At 38.1% G+C, this 21,401-nt stretch overlaps 1 protein-coding gene across 2 annotated transcripts in view; it reads right to left on the bottom strand.

The window, feature by feature from the left end:
- LOC133524928 (uncharacterized) overlaps positions 1 to 21,401 on the bottom strand; it is a 93,418-nt gene that overhangs the window by 64,999 nt on the left and 7,018 nt on the right. For both annotated transcript variants that reach the window (XM_061861097.1, XM_061861088.1), the window contains exon 2: positions 4,397 to 4,575. In XM_061861097.1, the coding sequence (XP_061717081.1) occupies positions 4,397 to 4,575 (179 nt within the window). The remainder of the gene's footprint in view (positions 1 to 4,396; positions 4,576 to 21,401) is intronic.

Here is a 21,401-nt window from a genome sequence, read left to right on the forward strand (position 1 = left end):
CGAAAACCACTTAACCGATTTTAATCATCGAGGTGTCAAATAATAGCTTATATTATGGAGATTATTTCCTTTTCTACAAACATTTACGTGAAACCTATAGGAAAAAAAATAATCACAAAAAACAGTTTTTTTATAAAATTTTTATTTTTTATTTTGTAAAAATCTCCGTAAATATTAGCATTTCGCAAATTTTGTTTAATATAAAACATATTGCTTCATTATCAAGAAATACAATGAGCCTTAAAACATACAGATCGAGTAATAAACAATGAAGCTACACTCATTTATTTGCGCATGGGTAACGATAACTGGCTTTTACCGGTCGAAACTGTGGTGACTGTTACGATACGTATTGAATGGAATTTATAGAGTATCGGTTTTAATTACTGAAATTATAATTAAAATTATAAAAACCAGACACAATAATGTTACCTTACTTCGAAGTTTAGTCTCTTTTTTCGTCTTAATCATAGGTAGGTACATATTTCTTTTTACTTAAAAATTTTATACAGGGTGAACTTTTAACCACCAGTCATACTCTGCACAGCGACTTTATAGGTCATACTTAACAACTTTTACTATGGGACCAATTCCGAAATCGCGAAAAAAAATTTTGACTGTCCCATATAAAGGTGCGACCAACTTTACCAGACCAACACTTTTCCAAACTGAGCTACAGCTGTCCGATGAAGTTAAGTACTTAGGACTAACTCTCGACAATAAACTCAATTGGAACAACCACATCAACAAACGGATAGACAAGGCGGGAGTTGTCTTCTGGCAGTGCAGAAGGATGATTGGTAAGAGGTGGGGACTCAACCCGAAAATTACCCTCTGGCTCTATAAGACGATAATCCGCCCCTTACTCTGTTACGGTGCTCTGGTTTGGTGGCCAAGAACAAACCTAGGCAACGTACGAGACAAACTACAAAGACTTCAAAGGCTCGCATGCGCGGCCACCACTGGCTGCACGAGGTCTACCCCGACTGCAGCCATGGAGGTCATGCTAAACCTTCCACCGCTGCACCTACACATACAGCAAGAGGCCAGTCTCTCAGCGGTAAGGTTGCGAACCCTCAAGATATGGTCTAACATAGGAGCTCTTCACACAAAATGCCTGGAAAAGGTGTATGACGAATTTCCAGTGCTTAGGTCAGGCACGGACCGGATTCACAAACAAGCTATCTTCGATAAAAGGTACAAAATACAGTTATATGAGGACGACAATCATGAAGGACTCAATCCCCGGGAGCTGAGAATCTTCACTGATGGGTCCAAAACAGACAGCGGATCGGGCTCTGGAATCTTCTCAGAAGACCTGAACATGTCGATCACCACTCCGCTAGGAGCCCATAACTCGGTATTCCAAGCTGAGTGCATGGGCATCATAAACGCGGCGGCTGCCATCACTGCAAGGAAGGTAGTAGGATCCTCCATCCGCATACTCTCCGACAGTAGAGCAGTCTTAATGGCTCTAAATAGCCATATAGTTACATCCAAACTTATACACGAATGCCACGAACGACTAATGGAGGTATGTCATAATAACAAGATCACCCTACAATGGATCAAGGGACACAGTGGATCCCGAGGTAACGATGCTGCGGACGAGCTTGCCAGGCAAGGATCGAATGCGGGGGCGATTGGTCCGGAACCGATTCTTCCGATACCATTTAGCAAGGTACGCTCAATGCTGCTGGCACGTACAGGGAAACTACACACAGAACACTGGCTGAACCAGACTGGATGCAGACAGGCAAAAGAAGCTATGCCTGGCATCAACGGAAAACTCACAAGGGCGCTCCTGCAACTAGGGAAGGTCCGACTGAGTATGGTAACCAGTGTCATAACAGGTCATGGACTATTTAACAAACATCTTTTCACAACAGGTGTCACAGACAGTCCCCTGTGCCGAGGTTGCATGGAGACAGAAGAAACAGCCTCTCACGTGGTGCTGGAATGCAGCGGAGTGACTCCATACAGGGCTAAACATCTCGGATCTCCGAGAGACCTCCCCGAGGTCCTACTCAACATAAAAGGTTTGATAGGATTCCTCGAGGAGCTGGGCTGGCAGGACTAGCCCACCCCCAACATATCACGCAAAATAGGCGCAAGTCGTCGAGTTGCGGAAAAATCGCCCGAATACAATACAATACAATACAAGGTGCGACCAGACCGCAGCTTAAAAAACGGTCACGATACGGAATCGCAGTGACGCGTCGTATGCGTACCGTTTTTGACGCATGCTCCCCACACCGCTGTTTAAAAAACGGTGACGGTACGGAATCGCAGTGACGTGCTTCACGCGAATCTTTTTTGTTCGCAAAACAGTTGCGTCTTTTACGTCACCGGTACGGTGTCTGCCATAAGATCTCCGTGTAATATTTTTTGCGATTTTTACGCAGTTCAATTTACGGTGCGTCAGCTTATTTTAAGCAGCGGTGTGGCGAGCATGCGTCATGGACCCGGGTACGTCCTTAAACTACGTCCAAAAGAGAGGTATGGGCATTGTGAATGTCATCTCGCTTTGTGTGGTAGGGCACAGCCAGTGGGTGTCATTCCAGATCCAAATTTTCTTGCGTGATTCGGCATTGGTCCCATAATAAAAGTTGTTCAGTATGACCTGTAAAGTCACTGCGCAGAGTATGGCTGGTGGTTAAAATTTCATCTTATACCTATATTCGACACAAGTAGTAAGTACTTACAGACCAACTATGATACACATTTTGCCTGTATAGTGATACATAGTGAATAAATTAATACCTGATTTAAAAAATAAAACAAAAATAACAAATAGCATGTTATTTAATTCAGTAATCACTAATCAGTCTTAAACAATGAACATCATACTTTTAGATTAGACAACAAAATGTATATTTATACTGTGTTTCGACTTGAAAGATTTTACTGCTTTAAAACATAAGACAAACCTACCAACCAAATGTATAAAAAAAAATGTTTTTTGTGATTATTATTTTCCTATAGGTTTCACGTAAATGTTTGTAAAAAGGAAATAATCTCCATAATATAAGCTATTAGTTGACACCTCGATGAATACAATCGGTTAATTGGTTTTCGAGATACACCGCCAAAAAGAATAGGTCCGGACGCCATCTTTGTGACGTCATTACTATCCCCTCCCACCATTTTTCCGCTTTACTACCGCATGTACGGTGATCAGGAGAAACGCCCGAACACATTGATACCGGTTGTGGGTAAGGCCGAGCTGAGTCAATTAAATCTGGCCTCGGAGCGGCTTGGGGACTACTAATAGTAAAAGTTGTTCAGTATGACCTATAAAGTCGCTGCGCAGAGTATGACTGGTGGTTAAAAGTTCACCCTGTATAAAATTTTTAAGTAAAAAGAAATATGTACCTACCTATGATTAAGACGAAAAAAGAGACTGAACGTCGAAGTAAGGTAACATTATTGTGTCTGGTTTTTATAATTGTCATTATAATTTCAGTAATTAAAACCGATACTCTATAAATTCCATTCAATACGTATCGTAACAGTCACCACAGTTTCGACCGGTAAAAGCCAGTTATCGTTACCCATGCGCAAATAAATGAGTGTAGCTTCATTGTTTATTACTCGATCTGTATGTTTCAAGGCTCATTATATTCCTTGATAATGAAGCAATATGTTTTATATTAAACAAAATTTGCGAAATGCTGATATTTACGGAGATTTTTACAAAATAAAAAAAAATAATTTTATAAAAAAACTGTTTTTTGTGATTATTTTTTTTCCTATAGGTTTCACGTAAATGTTTGTAGAAAAGGAAATAATCTCCATAATATAAGCTATTATTTGACACCTCGATGATTAAAATCGGTTAAGTGGTTTTCGAGATACACCGCCAAAAAGAATAGGTCCGGCCGCCATCTTTGTGACGTCATTACTATCCCCTCCACCATTTTTCCGCTTTACTACCGCATGTACGGTGATCAGGAGAACTGTCCGAACACATTGATACCGGTTGTGGGTAAGGCCGAGCCGAGTCAATTAAATCGTGTTTCTAGAGGGCTTTTGAGATTTGGCGACCGTACTAATGGTGAACACTTTCATACAAGCAATTTTTTTGAGGCTTAGAAATGTTCCATTGACAGACAGTTTAATGAAGCCCTTAGGATCTGATGTAATAGGGCCTTTAACCGTCCGCCATCGTTAATTTATTGGATAGAAATTTCGTTAATTTAATAGTACTCTGTATACCAACATTAGTAATTCTATGAATTGTGGTGCATACCGCATTTTGAAAACCTTTTAGAGAGACCTTTCACTAGTGTCTCCCGAGTGTCAACGTTTAATCACCTCTATGGCTGCTACTCGACTCAACATTGGCGCAACTGCGCAGTGACACCATTTTCCACAGCGCCGACTAGAATCTTACCTTAACATCAATAAGCCTCGCAGTAAACGCAGCCGCGTCAGGCGCAAGCAGCCGCAGCGAGCAGGGCCCGCGCGCCGCCGGCGGCCGCACCAGCGCCAGCGCAATGGCGGCGCCTGCGCCGGCCCCGTTGCCGAGGCTCAGCTCATTCGTGCCCCCGCACAGGAGGCTTGAGCTGAAGCCTGCAAGTTTAATAGTTCATTTAGTTTTGTGTTACGGAAAACGGGCGCGTTGATTGTGGATACAAAAAAAAGAGATTTCGGGGCCCATAGTAAGATTTCATCAGAGCATGGTCAGACATAATAAAAACACTCTGTATAAGTTAATGATTTGGGTAAGCATTATTTAAACCCAATATCTTTAATCATCAGCTTTTATGAAGGAGGTTGGAACATGGCTATAAAGATGCCAAAAAAAATAGATGTCCGCGCGAAAGACGTATAACGTCTTATACTTAAACATGTTATAGAGTCAATTTTCCCGACCTTGTATTTCTCGAGAAGCTACCATATTTATACCATTTCATTACCTATAATGCTTAACGATAAATGCGTGCCGTACACGATACGGTCTTCTCAGTACTTTTATCTACGTTAGCACCTATGACTGGTTCCATACAAACGTACGTCGCTTGTATGTATAGTGTCGGCTAGTGCAGGCACTATACATACAAGCGTATATGGCACACTTTTAGTTAGGTTGGGTAGGTTGAGTGTGACCCACATTGGATGTACGTCACTGAGTTACAATCTTACAATACATGCTTGTACACTGATTTTAGCAATTTGATTTTGTCAATACAATCATACCCGTTACATATTACGAAACATTATGTGCAAAACTGAAGGTAATATCATGTTCATTCGGAGTTCCACAGGGATCTCAAATAGGGCCACTACTTTATTATCAAATCAACTAAGTAATCATGCATTTCACTTATCAAACGGAAAATGTAGTAAGTACCAACATATGTATAGGGAGCTATAAAACAAGCTGTTTTAGCATACGTCGGTCGCTAGCCGCAATCAAGAGGTGAACAAACTCTCCTATAGGACGCATTGAGGCCAGCGGTCATCTTGGTCCTACAAAAACCATTGCAGCATTCCAAGCCAGTTAAGGAGCGGGGCTATTTTTAGCGTTGCATAAACTGTGTGCTAAGTGATTACGCACCGTTTAAGGGTTCGGCCGTATTGGAGAAACGTTAATGCTTTTATATATAGCCTGTTTAATCTAACATACTGATAGAGATATTTTTAGGATTTTACTTCAACAATTTTAGTGGGGCTAATTATCTGCAAACAAAAAACAGTTACGGCTGAAACATATGTAATTGCTTTTACATCTAATCTTTCTATTTCATATTTAAATCATTTTTGGGATTCTACTTGTAAGTTATCTTCAACAAATGTAGAGCTATCAACCATCCGCAAATACTAAAAAGTTACTACAGAAACGTTAATGTTTTTATACTCTGGCACAGCCACTTTGTCAGTAGCAAAAGGCGGTAAAATGAATTTTTAAACTTATAAAACATGTTGGCTTGATTACCCAAAAAAAATTTTAATTTCGCACCTTTTCCTAATGACAAGCTGGGTGTTCTTGAGTATACTTTAACCCGTTTTCAATCTAAAATCTGACTCAACCTATATTTTTGCGATTTTAATTTTAAGTTAACTTCAACACTTTTGTGGGATTAACCATTCAAAAAAACCTTTGCGAAATCTCTTCTGCTGTGGACCAGCTGTTTATAGCTTTTTTATTTTATTATAGTCCTATAGAGAACAATAATCGTCCACCTGAAGCCTTACTCAAGATGACAATCCTTTATTCATAAACATACTTAAATGTTCCATCATTTCCATACTTTATATCAGTTTCAATTGGCGTTTTCTATAAATAAACGATACTTACTTGGCTAGACTCTCTGTTGCTAATATTACTACATACATCATATATATTTTATCGGGCTTTGCATGTTTATTTTTGTATGGTGTCATGATTTAATCATAGTAATGTTTTGCATGAGCACCGATCACTACACTACACATTACGGACTCGCTAATGATATATAACAAGTACTAAATAAAAACACGTTTAACGCTCAGACAGACACGGATTTGGTATGTTTGTTACTATTTGATATTTTTGAAGAGGATGCTTTTTCGAATGTAAACTTTTTCTTACTCTTTGTTGGCACATCAGTAAAAAGCCAGTTACGAAAAGACAGACCTAAGCCCTCGTTCAGCTGGCCAACTTTATTGTCACGCGTGCAATAGAGTATTTAAGAGCAAGTTCGGCCTGGCCAGCCACATTAGGGCTCATGCTAGACAACGTCCATAATGTGTATTTAGGGTCGCCGTCATCGAAAACGACAAGGAGGAGAGGACTATATATATTGGCACATTTCAGCAACTTTATAGATTCTACTTCTTTTTAAAAATGGCTTACATACAATTTATGATGATTTTGTTAATGTCAAAAGTGCTTGTAGAGCATGACGTTGTACGATAGTTGTTTTTAAAGTGAAAGCTGGATTTAACAAATACCTAGCCATGATGGATTGCCGAGTGTATACTGAAGAATATTATGGTTAAATGCATTTCAAGATTATCTTTATTTATTTCTAATAAACAAAAAACACTTATAGCTATTACAAAACTTAGCCAAGTTGCGAAACGAAACAGTTTTTGCTTTTAAAATATTAAGTGTGTTGGCGAATTAAATACACCCAATTTAGACTTTTATATTTAACCGACTTCAAAAAAGGAGGAGGTCCTCAATTCGACAGTTTTTTTTGTATGTATGTTACTCAATATCTCCGAGAGTCCTGAACCAATTTTCAATTTTTTTTTAATCCAACGGGTATAACCCCGAGAGGGTTCCCTTGGCACCAATTCGGGGTCTGATGATGGGATCTTGGAGAAATCAGGGAACTCTTCAAATGTTATAGGTACATGTATGGCGCTTTTGGTAATTTCTGAAGTCGGTTATATTTTTTGTTAAAAAGTTTTTATTACATATACTGTCTAACCTAATTAATATAATCCAAGCACAATATAATTCTTCATTACTTATACGTTAGTTCACTGCATAATAAGCCATCAATATTACACTTAAAGTGTACAACATGAATGAGCAAAGAACAAAAAAGAAATTAGAACAGGTATCTTCGTCCAAGCTAATGCACAGAATGTTATTTGACAGAACAATATCTGATGAATGGTTTGACGACCGGTCTGGCCTGGCGGGTAGTGACCATGCCTATGAAGCCGATGGTCGTGGGTTCGACTCCCGGTAAGGACATGTATTTGCGTGATGAGCACAGGTATTTGTTCCTGAGTCATGGATATTTTCTATGTATTTAAGTACCTATTTATATATTATATATATCGTTGTCTGAGTACCCACAATACAAGCCTTCTTAAGCTTACCGTGGGACTTAGTCAGTTTGTATAGGAATGTCCCTATAATATTTATTTAATGTGTGGAGGTGGTGTTATAAACGGTTATCTTAAAATAAATTTGACATTTATGACGATATTTGCATATTCTGTCATTACAAATACCATGCAGATTCAGCTTGGTCATACCCTAGTTTGCATACTTGTATGTCTTGTTGTTATTAATACTCATATTAGTAAGTGAATGCTTATATGATTAGCATAATTAATAATACAGTAATCAGACAATTTGCAGAGAAGAGACAACGCAAATAGAAGGTATTTACATAATTTACCATTGTATCTTTGACATAAACCACTGTATGCTTTTAGACTGGTTGCTACAGAATTATAAAGAGCAAAATACCTAGATGCTAGAATAATTGTAAATTTCTTCACCTTGCGCTGCACCACTGAATTGTATTCTACAACATTTTATACTACAACATCCTGGGTTTTCCATCTATTAACTCATATATTTTTTATTAATATTTACATAAATCGAAAACGAGGGCCAACTGAAATCGCGTTCACACACTAAATTTGTACGGGTTTAAAAGCCACCACACTAGCGTCTCCCGGGCGTCGGCGTCTAGGCAACTCTATGGTTGCTGCTCGACGCAGCCTTGGCGCAACTGCGCTGCGAGTACTGCGACGCCATTTTCCATAGCGCTGACTAGACTCCGACGCTCAAAAGACGCTAGTGTGGGGTGGCCCTACGGGAGCGCCTGTTTGGTTACCGCGGATGTCTAATATGCTTCATCTTGTACATAGTTCATATGGTTCATAGTCTCCTCATATCAGTAAAATTTACAGCTAATTTAAATGAATAGGTATTTATTACTGGATTGTAAGTGTGAATGGCATTATGCTTCGTCTTAGCGTCTCACTTTTTATGGTGTTGACAAATAATCGTAAAATTTGGGAACCATAGTCCTGAACAGATTCCCAACCTAAGACCCTTACTAAGTTTCATAGTTTTTTTTTTTTAGGTTTGTTTTCATTAAAATGCATACGTTAGTATTTTAAGACGATAAATGTGTTTTCTTTCTTTAAAAGCTAGTGCTTTCTCGCGTGACCGTGAACGTCCTAACATCTGTTTACCAACAAGCATTATTAATAGAATTGGCGCGAAAGGCGAACTATAAGCAGCTGGCAGATACGTCTGTCTAATTACATGCTGCTAATGACTACTTTGACGACTATTCGTAAATCGTTAGTCAGTTCATCGGCTCTAAGTGTATTATTATGTTTTATTTTGCTTCACTGTGTATATTTGTTTGAATGTTTTCTTTAAATTTCGTTTATATTTGGAACACTTCCTGATATCTAGTTCAGTTGAAATGATGCAGTCGGAAGGTAGCAAAATGAACTCCTCAATGGAAAAACACAGATACATCGACTTTAGACTCGTTATAGTAGAAAGGTCTCGAGAAGTACTTGATAGATATACAATGAGTAGACGTATAGAACTGAGAACTAGGACTGTAATGTACGTACGAAATTAGGCATAAGATTTATTTATTTCACTTTTTTTCATATAAGTGTGATGAAAAACGTTGTGTGTGCTACGGGTAGTACAGGAATTATAAACCTGTGTTAATTATGCCCTCGCCTTCCGGCTTCGGGCTTCAATACACACAAGTTCGTAAATTCCCGTATGTAGTTACTAATTCAGTTCATCGGGTCGAAAATGTTCAGAGTCAGAGCATGTTCACACTGTTCGATCCGATATCGAATGTCGGATACGACCTCATACAAGTAAAATTAAAAAATGCATTTTTCTATTTATATATTTTTTTAATAAATGTTTATTGTTGAAAAGAACAGCTATAATTCTCCAAAAGTCCCGACGAATGTGAAAGCGCTTTAACCCAAAGTGTTGTTTTTATTTTTACTGAGAATGAGCAGAGTTTTGTATAAATAAAACCAACAATAATTCGTAAACAACTTTTTTGTGGAGTTCATCCAAAGTCTGAGTGGAAAAGTCCACTACCGAAATTTCCGCGTGAGCAGATGAAGAGGCGGATAGCCAGGAAATTAGAAAGGAACAAAAAATACGGCACGCCGCGCAAATAGTTGCGACGAAAGATTTGACGATGGCGCGCGTTTTAAGGTTATACCTCAATAACTCTGAAAGTATAATTCTGATTAAAATTTTGTTAGCCTAATCCCTCGGCAATATAACTAGCTATTTTATACTAAAATTATATTGCTATGCTATGCAGGGGAATGATATACAATTAAAAATATTTTTTTTCTATAGAGCCAAGGTTGCTTAGGGCCACCTCACCCTAGCGTCTCCCCGAGCGTCGGCGTCTAGTCATCTCTATGGCTACTGCTCGACGCAACGTTGGCGCAACTGCGCAGCGACGCCATTTCCCATAGCGCTGACTAGACGCCGACGCTAAAAAGACGCTAGTGGGGTGTGACCCTAAGCAGAGTAGAAAACTATTTACTTTTTTCAACTGCGGCCAGTCAATGTTGACGAACTTTGTGGTGTCCTGATGGCATCTTGTTTAGGCGGAATAAACAATTGTGGATGTGGAGTGTATCTATATTTCATTTTGTCAATCACTCGTTTTTGCCAGGTAAACTATATCTGGTCAATATTTTTTATAATATTATACTGTCACAAACTACCCGATATAATTTACAAGATGGCGGTTCCTCGGAAATCGTCCGATCGTTAACAGGAACGGCAAAACAAACATGTTTAGCATATCAAAGGAGTCTTAGCTCAGTCTATTTGCATGTTCGGACGTATATTGATTTTGTAAATTACCTTAGCCATTACGTCGTACAGTCGCCGTCAGATATATCGGAGCGGCCGAGGTGTTCAAAAATATCTGAACACGCACACTAATGTCGGCTGTACACACTTGTCGAGTGTCTCGGCACCGCTCCGATCCAATCGGAGAATCGTAAGACAAGGAAGAACGAGACGAGAAGGGAGCAGCTCGTTCTCGGGGTCTCTCGCTCGTATAACACCTTGACAGTAGAGGCATGTTCAGATATTTGTGAGCACCTTGGCCGATTCGATATATCTGATGGCGGCTGTACGAGTAAATGCGAATAGCCTTCGCTTCTCGAAGTTGAAGTCGTTATAAAAACCAAGCCTAGCGTCTCTGGGGTTGAATTTGGAGAAAATGTTGAGGTGGGAAGCTCTAAGAAAAATCTTCGGAAATTATTTAAGTGTCTAAAGTGTATTTTATTATTTCTGCACTTTCACAAATATACGAGTATACCTACTTATTACTTCGGACTCACTGGGCTGAATAAGGTTTTTTTTCCATGATACAAATTATTATTAAAAATTTAATCTATATTGAGCATTGCTACTATGCCCTTTTCGTATGTTTTTAATTTCGTATTTTTAAATATGAGTATTAGCTTTTAAAAAAATTGAGTGGAATTTATTTCGCTCCTAAGTCTTATAATAAAACAATCAAACAGTCATTAAGAAACATCTAATATTATAAAAATATTTTCCATAATATCAACATCCAGCGAGAAAAAATCGGATTAAGTTGGTATGGAGAAACGACCACTATTCTCTTAACAACAGACACATCAACATTACACAATTTTTTGCGTCACACTGAAGGAGACTGTACCTAACACTAGCAACACCCACAGCAAAGACAGCCGATCGACAAAAAACCGACCTTGCCACGTCTGAATGTCAGTGTCATTGCCACAGAGCAACAATTGCCGAACGTTTTAGTTTATTCGTATTTGCCGAAAAAATACGGAATTGCGAATATTGGGCACGTGAAATTGAAATGCAACGTTGAATAGGTGGGTTTTAAAAACGTTTTTCTGTTTAGTACTTACAAGCAAATATACGTTCATTGAAAAAACCGGCCAAGTGTGTGTCGGACTCGCGCACGAAGGGTTCCATATCATTATCTATATTTATAGTATTTGTTGTTGTAGCGGCAACAGAAAAACACCATCTGTGAAAATTTCAACTGTCTAACAATCACGGTTCATGAGATACAGCCTGGTGACAGACAGACAGCGAAGTCTTAGTAATAGGGTAAACCTTTGGGTACGAAACCTTAAAAATGAAGTAAAAAGTAATCTGTTTCTTTGTCGCTCGAATAAGCAAGACTTGCAAGAGCGATAGAGAGGCAGGTGAGGTGTGCTAAAGAATTACGCAATCAATTCAAGTTAACAATAAAAGTTAAATCTTATAAACCAATAATCTTGCTTTTAAATCCGGGTTTAATCCTTATATTTTTTATAAAGGAAGGCATTCGATTTTCTTCGTTTTACAAGGGAAAGTTTGGCAAAGGAAGTTTAACGAAATAAAGGTTTAGGTTAACCCGGATTTAAATAATATTATATGCCAATAATGGTCTCCTGCCAATAAGACAACTATTCAAGATTAACAAAAAAAAAAAGATTATGAATAAGAAAAAAGCTCTGTCCGTCACCTCTGAAGCGATTTAGACGAAAGTTGGTACATATGTAGTTCCAGGGTCTCCCCTGGATAGTTTTTACCATTAAAAGTTGAAACTGTCATTCTACGCAGAAACTACTTACCTACTTTAATATTTTTCATACCTACTATCAAGACCGAGTGGGTAAATTTTTCAAAATACAAGCACACATAGAAATGTTTATTTCTTAGAATATGGTACAAAGATGGTCAAATTACAAGTGCGTTATAAAAGTAGGTATATAGTTTTTTTTTTAACCTATTGATCTTTAAAATTGTCACTGACCAAAGACGTTACAGATCCGTTTCATTTTAACCGTCATCCCAACCTACTAACGATATTAACGTAATTTATCAATTAGGCTGCCCCAGACGGTAAAAACCACAAATGGAAGCCAACCTCATTGTCAGCCTATCCTGTTTCTTTGAGGTATCTGTTTCTTTCCAATGTATGTCGTCAAACGGTTACCTAGCCAACCGATCTTACATGCAGGCTACACGAAAAGAAACCTTACGTTAAGGGCACAAAGCTGTCAGCACAAGGAATGTTTTGTTTGTAACTAACTGTGCTGAGAACAGTCTCACGGGAACTGACTTTAAAGTTAAAGCTATGGTCATAGATTACTATTCTACTTACAACTAGATGGAGCTACTAACATAACTACTTTACCCTTAATCGCATTCACTGCCAGGGGGCGTGGCCTAGGAACAAACTTGTATGACGGTGAACGCATATATGCGTCGGTGGCAGTGAATGCGTTAAAGGGCACATTATGAATGACCATATATAACATCTTCTAGTATTTTTTCTTATGCAGAATTTTTAGAACTTTTTATTTTGATTTTTTTCACGTTATAATCAAGATCAAATGCCATAAAAAAATATTTCGAAAACTAGAGTCAAACTCTAACCAAAACATTAAAAACTTAAAGTTGACACGATAGAAAGAATCACGAACACATGTTTAATTTATTCATTTTCCGCTCACAGTTCTCATCCGATTCTTGTGATGTCAGGTCTACAACTAACAGAGCCATAACTAGGGATGAGATGTAGATAATTTACTTTATTCATTTTAAATATTTTATTTACTAGCCTAAGTTAGTGTCCCACTGATGGACAATGGCCTCCCCTCTCTTTCTCCACTCAACCCTGTCTTTTGTAGTTTTCCGCTAATCCGGATAAAATACGTCCAAGTCGTTCCGCCATCTCCTTTTCGCCTGCCTGCACTCCGGCCAGCACCATCTACGGTGTTCCGTGGGTCCCACTCGGTAACCATTTTGGCCCACCTTTCAGGTTGCATGCGGCAGACATGTCCAACCCAGTCCCACTTAAGCTTAGCAGTCTTGACGCCTACATCGCTACTCGAGTTGGAGTGCAGTTCCGTGTTTCTGATATTATCAGTTCTACGAACACCTAGTATACTGCGCTCCATCGCCCGCTTTAAATACAAAAATAAAACTATGAATGTTAAGAAAAAACAACGAAGTGTATTTAATAATTAATTGAATCATTGTCGTATTTAGGTCACCCCACACTAGCGTCTTTTGAGCGTCGGCGTCTAGTCAGCGCTATGGAAAATGGCGTCGCCGCGCAGTTGCGCCAACGTTGCGCCGAGCGGCAGCCATAGAGTTGACTAGACGCCGACGCTCGGCAGACGCTAGTGCGGGGTGGCTCTTAATAAGTAACTGTCTTAGAAATCAATGTTTAATATTAAGTGTAACCATTTTTGTATAAAGGATCTAATGTTTAAAAAGTGGGCTTTGTTAGGCTATGGGCCTTACATGGGTCAGGTACCTTGATGGTTTTAATAAAACTGGCCATGAAACCGTATGAGCGATGATCAAGTGTGAATTGTCTACAGCGTTGCACTCAGGGTCTCATTGAAGAGGTCGTGCCATTTGTTATGTTAATGATCTTAATCAATGTGGAACTGTTTTTAAATTGTTACATAATTTACAATCCGCTAGATTTTCCTTTGTTTTTAACAATGCCGTAGAGCGTCACTAATGCGGACTCTCTTTAATCCGGCGATACCTGTAATCCAAAATTCCAGACGGTCTCGACACAGGGCCACTTTTCACAGTTGCTAGATAGGCCAGGCAATTAATGCTCCAAAAAAGTTACAGAGGGAAATGCTTGGTACATAATTTTTAACTTCGTAACTTTGTTTGGGCTAATTAGGACCTGAACATATCAAAAGTCCCCGGCTGAAGCCCTTGAGCCGGGGGAGAAAGGGAGGTATAAAGGTCCCATTTTTCGATTTTTCATTTATATCTTGGAAACTTTGCATTTTAGCGCCATAACTACTTAGACAAAACGAAAGCTGCTTAAATTTACTGCAAGTTTGATTTAGTAAAGTTTTCGATACCTTGAATAGTTTTCGAGATATCCTCTCTTTTTTGTTTATTTTAGGGCTCTCAATTTTATCTTGATATATACATTATTGAAGCTACTACGCCATGTTTGGTATCGCTTTTGTATAAAGAAATAGGTTAGCTACTCAAACATAAAATAATCAAAGTCCAATTCTACTAAATGACTACACGACATTCAGCCATCTAGTTAAACGTTACGCTAAATTGCTTGGCTGTTTGTTCTAGAGTCATTTTCTTAAAGGCCGCGTTTAATAAACGGCCTAGGCGTCTAATTAGCTGCCTAATTTAATCAATTGACTGCGACAGTAATACAATGTTATTTGACAGAATCTACCGGATAAGTGCCTATGCATTCAGTCTGAGCTAGACATTTGGCAGACAATATGCGGAATTCTGGCCGTTTCGTGCACATAGCGTGCCAAGTTTTTGTAAACTGACAAAAAGAGAATCATCAAAAAAAAAAGCTGGTGTGAGCGCGCGAAGGGTTGTCTATAGATTTAACAAGCTTTTATAATGAATTGCATGATAATATCTAAGAATTACTACTTAACTTATTGAAAATCTAGACTAAAAAATGGCTCATACAAGAATGCTTCTACTCTATTAACGATTATTTTGATTATTATAAATCGTGATTTTATTATTTCAGTTAAACATGTAATTCTGTTTTTATACACGGTGTTTTTATTGAATTGATATTGAATTTTTATTAACTCCGTGGTATAGGTAAGTACGTTTAAAAAAATAAATAACAATTAATGCAAAAGTTTTTTTTTTTAATTTATTTTGTCTTATAAAAAGTAATTTAATGTTGCATATAGCGTTGTTGTAACACGGGCATTACATTTAATTTAACCAAACAATTGCCATTTCGAACATCAATCTTCCGAGATAGTACTTAAGTTTAGTAGCAAATGTATACACTCGTACTAAACACTAATCAATATGTAAACAGGCCCTAAGGCAAGGGAATACACTCTTGAAGGACTTATAAGATTTTTTTATTGAATATCTCAGAAATGGAGTTAATTAGAGTACTAGTGTCTTTGAAAAAGTTACTTAATATTAGCTCAGAAATGCACCCTTGATTTTAACGAAAAAAAAAACACGTTGTATAATTTTTTTTCTATTGTATATTATCTAACATACATCTTTTTTATATTTTACGTTTTTATTGTTCTTTATCGTTATTTAATATTATTTTTTGTATTATTTTGCATGCCAGTTGCAAGTTAAATGTGTGATGCCTGTGCTTCATGTAAATAACTTGGTCGTATGTACCAAGCAGAATCATTTGATTGATTCGATTTCATTAATTAACTTCCAATTTATGTTTTCATCACACTTGCCCGTAAACGGTGTTATAGTATATCTCAAAAAATATATTAATAAAAATGGTAAATATTCCTTATAATGTATCATAGACCATGAGATATTATAGCCGCAGCGTAATATCTATTTTTTAATTTCGTTATGCCTATAGGAATATTAGGCATAGTGTTTTTTTAAGTAGATATAAATGAGTTTTACTTTCTAAATACTAACGACATACCTAAGAAAAAATAAATTATTTGTTTTGTATGTGTATATAAATATTTAATTTTATTAATTTCATAGCCGTTTCAAATATTTTTACACAATTTTTCAATCGTGGCTGAATGCCGGATGGGTCTGAGCCTTTGATGCCTTGATTATGACAGTTTTTGACAAGTTAAAAATGGCAGACGAACGATTGAAATGTCACCGGTTTTAGAAATTAATATTTCGCTTAATATTGTTTTTTCTTCGCAAGTGTGATAAAAAACATTGTGTTTAAGTCCGGGGGTATGAATATTGCAAACTCGGGCCTTTAATTCCTTCGGAAAAGTGTTAACCCTTCATGCAGAATCTCGCACAATTGTATTGAGATGACATCTGCCATGCTGTTACAAAAATAATATATTATGGGCCTCTAGTTATCGGCAATTTTCTTTAACGATGTCTCTGTGAACACGGCACGTACAATGAGGTCCATAAAAACAAACAATTAAGCAATTAACGACTATAATCATCGTCCGAGTATAAAAACTCGTTGCAGCCTTAATAAAAACTAGAATAATACGTAGTAAAGCTTTAGAGCAAATTGAATGTATGTTTAATGACTTGTTTACATGAACGAACAGGAGAGGAGGGTTATATTTTTAGTTTTTAAACACGGTATTTTATTTATTGCCAGTTAATTTTAAAGGTTTAAATGAGCTTTTGTTTGCGTATTTTAGTCAACTTTGTTTTATGGTTTTCATGATCGAAAACGGATTGAGATTATGAGTTTCATCTTATTATTGTTTGTCAAATCTGTCACTGGATTTAATTCGTGTAGCTACCGCTGACCTGGCGCTAGTTGCGCACGCTTAATGCCGCACCACGATACGATCCGACCGGACCGGTACAGACTGGACGTTCGTTTCGTCCGTGCAATTTTATTTAGTGTTAAGTATGTTCGTCATGTTTATTTTATGTATCTTTCCTTTTTTCTGTTACCTTCCGTGATTACTTCGCACTCGATGGTCTCATCGGAAGATCAGCGCTGGAAGTCGCCAGCAACATGCTGAGATGAGGCCATTTCGTGACACTTTACTCTCACTAGGTTCTCTTTTATGTCTGTCTATTACTGTTTGTGTGTTTATGAATAAAACAAATTCTATTTCTATTTCTATAAATAACTTTGCCAAAGAAAGCGGTATTCTTATTAACTCCAACTTGGAGATATGATTAATTTTTATCTGATAAGACCCCTAAGAGCATGTACACTTTTTTTTTTACCTTAGGGCCTGTTTAAGTCTGTTTAAGGCCCGGGAGAAGTCAACACAAGACATAACCAAATGTCTGTGTATTCTGACTCCAACGGCACTTTGGTTTGCGACGTATTCCGAGTAAAGGAGAGGTGGCGTAGGTACTTTAACGAGTTGCTGAACACGCAACACGCAAATGTATCTCCTCCGGAACTGCCCCTTGGACTTGTTGCTTGGTAAATCATTAATTAAGTCTGTTTGTAACTCGGTCAAAATACTTATGGTATCTACAACCGCACATTGTTCGCGTGTTCTAGAAAAACCGGGCAAGTGCGAGTCGGACTCGCGCACGAAGGGTTCCGTGCCATTATTTATAAAAACGGCAAAAAATTATGTTTGTTGTATGGGCCCCCCTTAAATATATATTTTATTCTGTTTTTAGTATTTGTTGTTATAGCGGCAACAGAAATACATCATCTGTGAAAATTTCAACTGTCTAGCTATCACGGTTCATGAGATACAGCCTGGTGACAGACGGACGGACGGATAGCGAAGTCTCAGTAATAGGGTCCCGTTTGACCCCGTGGGTACGGAACCCTAAAAACGCTTCGAGGGAACAGCGCCATCTCGTTGAATTGGGTAAACTGTGAGAAAAGGACGAATGTATTTTATTAATGACTTTGGGTGTTTCTTTTCCAGTCAACGAGGCTTTTAAACTCTTATGAATAAGGAGGTTAAAGAAGAAAAAAAAAGCTTGAACCTGACCATTATAATGGTTATATCGAATAGCAGACTACATAATATAATAAAATAAAATACTCGGCCTTAGTAGTTAGTTTTCGAATAAAACAGCAATTCTAGAAAATAATAACATGTAGGTAAGGTAATAAAACCCTATCATTCGTTCCACTTAATAATTGTAATGATCAAGGAAAATCAAGATATATAATATAAACATTAACGAGAATGAATAAAAAAAATATGTGAAGTCCCGAACGAGGCGCGATAAGCTAATATAATTTTGGCTTGCGTCACAGTACCAGAGTCATAACATCACTTATTTGCCTTTTTTATTAATACATAAATATGAGTATCCATAGCTAACACTGAAGTGGTAAGCAAAATTGGCCATTCTCATATCTACACATTGAACTGGACGGATACCGTGAATCATTCCGTTCGTACGTTCGTCTTTTTGCTTGGTTCTTTGTATCGCCCTTGCATTGCATATTCGACTTCAGAGAACCCATATGGGACAATTCTCAATACCAGCATTGTATACTCAAATATAAGTCGATGTAAGTATACTTAACGTATATATGAAGTTTACATAGAGTAGTGTTTATGCTAAAGTTTTTTTTGTTCCTAGTTTGTTTTTAGACTGGATGACGGGCCCGCATTGGTTGCGCACAACCCAATTTGACATCAATTGTTTGACTCGTTGTTTTGCTCGTGTAAAGGTAGAAGATTAGATTTTATCAAAGTAGGTAATGTCAAACATATGTACATTCGACCTTTATCATCATTAGTACCTGGGCGACCGAGCTTTGCTCGGTTATAACCTATTTATTGTAATATGGTGGTGTATAGGTGATAATATTAACTACATTTTTTTACTAAATTAAACTTGTCTAAAACAATAAAAATTAAAAAATTATATATAAACTTGAACATATAAAAAAAAAGTTAGTCACCGGGCGAGATTCGAACCCGTAACACTCGTTTAGCAGTCCGCGTCTAAACCCGCTGGACCAGAAGGTCAGTGGTCGGCAGTACGAAATTAGCGACCATATTCTGCGTCGAAAGAAAAACGCATGAAAATTCGAAAACACGCGTTTTCCCAAACATAAGACTAATCTAGATAGATTGTATACCCCCAAAAACCCCCATATACCAAATTTCAGCGAAATCGTTAGAGCCGTTTCCGAGATCACAGATATATATATATACAAGAATTGCTCGTTTAAAGGTATAAGATATGTAGTTTTTATTTATTTATTTAAATCACAAGGCAAAATACAAGTTTTGCAACCATTGCACAACATCGGGCGTCAATAAATAATTAAATACTTCGTGGAACGAAGTGCTTCGCGGTAGGCCCTCGGTATAGTGTGAATCAGAGGGCCTACCGCAAACATTGGCATTTGATTTATAAAGAATACTGTACCCGTACGTTGAGTCACTGACAGTGTCAAAACTGACGTATACACCATCGAGAACGTAATTTACTTTCTATACATCTCCCTCGCCTCGCACTTATATCCGAGTGCGTACCTTGTACGGAGATAAGCTCTTAGTAAAACGATAACTGGACTTTACGAACAGTCACGATGGACGGGTGTTGACTACTAAGATATTTTTTGGTATATTTCGTCTCTCTCACAATCAGCACCACCTCGTGTAGCTGTACTCGAAGAACGAAATTGTTTTCGACTTTACTTAATCTAGTACAATCAGTCAATATTTGCCTTTAGTAAACCAGACTGTTGGAGGGCCTGCCATCTCGTGACCTGAATCGAAGGCGAAAACAATTCACGATTCTAAGCAGGTGCTGCCCCCTACACTAAACGCTGGCTCTATTTCACATCTAGTAGGTTCTGCCATCTCATCATCATCATCATCATATCAGCCTTTTATCGCCCACTGCTGAGCATAGGCCTCTCTTCCAGTACGCCACTTGTCCCGATCCTGAGCTAATCGCATCCAGAAGTGTCCCGCAATTTTCCGAATGTCGTCCACCCAACGAGCCAACGGACGCCAGGGGCTTCTTTCATCCGAAAGCGGCCACCATTCCGTTAACATTTTAGTCCACCTGCCATCAATCTGCCTAGCAACATGTCCCGCCCAACTCCATTTTAGTTTGGTAATGACGCAACCCACGTCTAGCACCTTGGTGCGACGACGGATCTCGACATTTCTTACTCGATCTTGAAGCTTGATACCGAGCATGGCGCGCTCCATGGCTCTCTGTGCTACACAAATTTTATGCACAGCCTCCTTGGTGAGCGTCCATGTCTCAGCACCGTAGGTCATGGTGGGCAGGACACATTGATTGAAGAGACGAGTTTTCAGGCATTGTGGAATGTTAGCAGGTCTCAGGATGTCCGCTAATTTATTAAATGCCGACCAACCCAGCTGAATTCTCCTGGAGATCTCTTTCTGCTGATGTGTTTTGTCAAATGATAGAATATGTCCAAGATACAAGTACTGCTCGACCACCTCTAGTATTTCGTTCCCAACCTTAATGATTGGAATCGATTTACCGGGGATGTTCGTCATAATTTTAGTCTTAGACATATTCATCTTGAGATATACCTTCAAAGAAGCGTGGAATAGGCTCTGCCATCTAGTAGCTTAAATCTAATAAATCGGTACTAGACAATAGATTACGCGGCAAACAAAAAGTCTAATGCCCAACGATTTTCCGCTAATATTATAACTAGAGTATTAAGCGTTACGACTTTTTTATACTTAATTCGTTTTCTGAACCTACTGCATCTTAATATCGTATAATAATACAAATAACTTAGCATAGCATAACTTATTTAACAGGAATCCCTTTTCCTCTATTAAAATTGCCATAAACTCGTTCACGATCTTGACTCGCTTATTAAGTAGGTTAAAAGGTGCTCTGGTCTTGTACCTATATATTGTCCTTAACATCCTTGTGCTAGAAACCACAGTCGAACCAAGAATAAAGGGCGTATGTCTCCTTAAGCTTGTAAGGAGAAACGTATACCTAGTTAAGAGGGTACAGCCAGGAAATAAGGAAGTCCCGGGTTCAAATCCTGGTAAAGGCATTTGAGTGTTCATCACAAATATTTGTTCCTGAGTTATGGATGTTTTTTTTTAACGTCGTATAGTACTCACAACACAAGCTCGATTTGTGTAAGATTGCCCCATTTTTTTGTGTTTCTTTCTTTGCCTATTTATATTGTGTAAGTATGTATTTATTAATAAACATGTCCTGG

Source organism: Cydia pomonella, chromosome 1 (genome assembly GCF_033807575.1).
Source record: "Cydia pomonella isolate Wapato2018A chromosome 1, ilCydPomo1, whole genome shotgun sequence".
Lineage (NCBI taxonomy): Eukaryota > Metazoa > Arthropoda > Insecta > Lepidoptera > Tortricidae > Cydia > Cydia pomonella.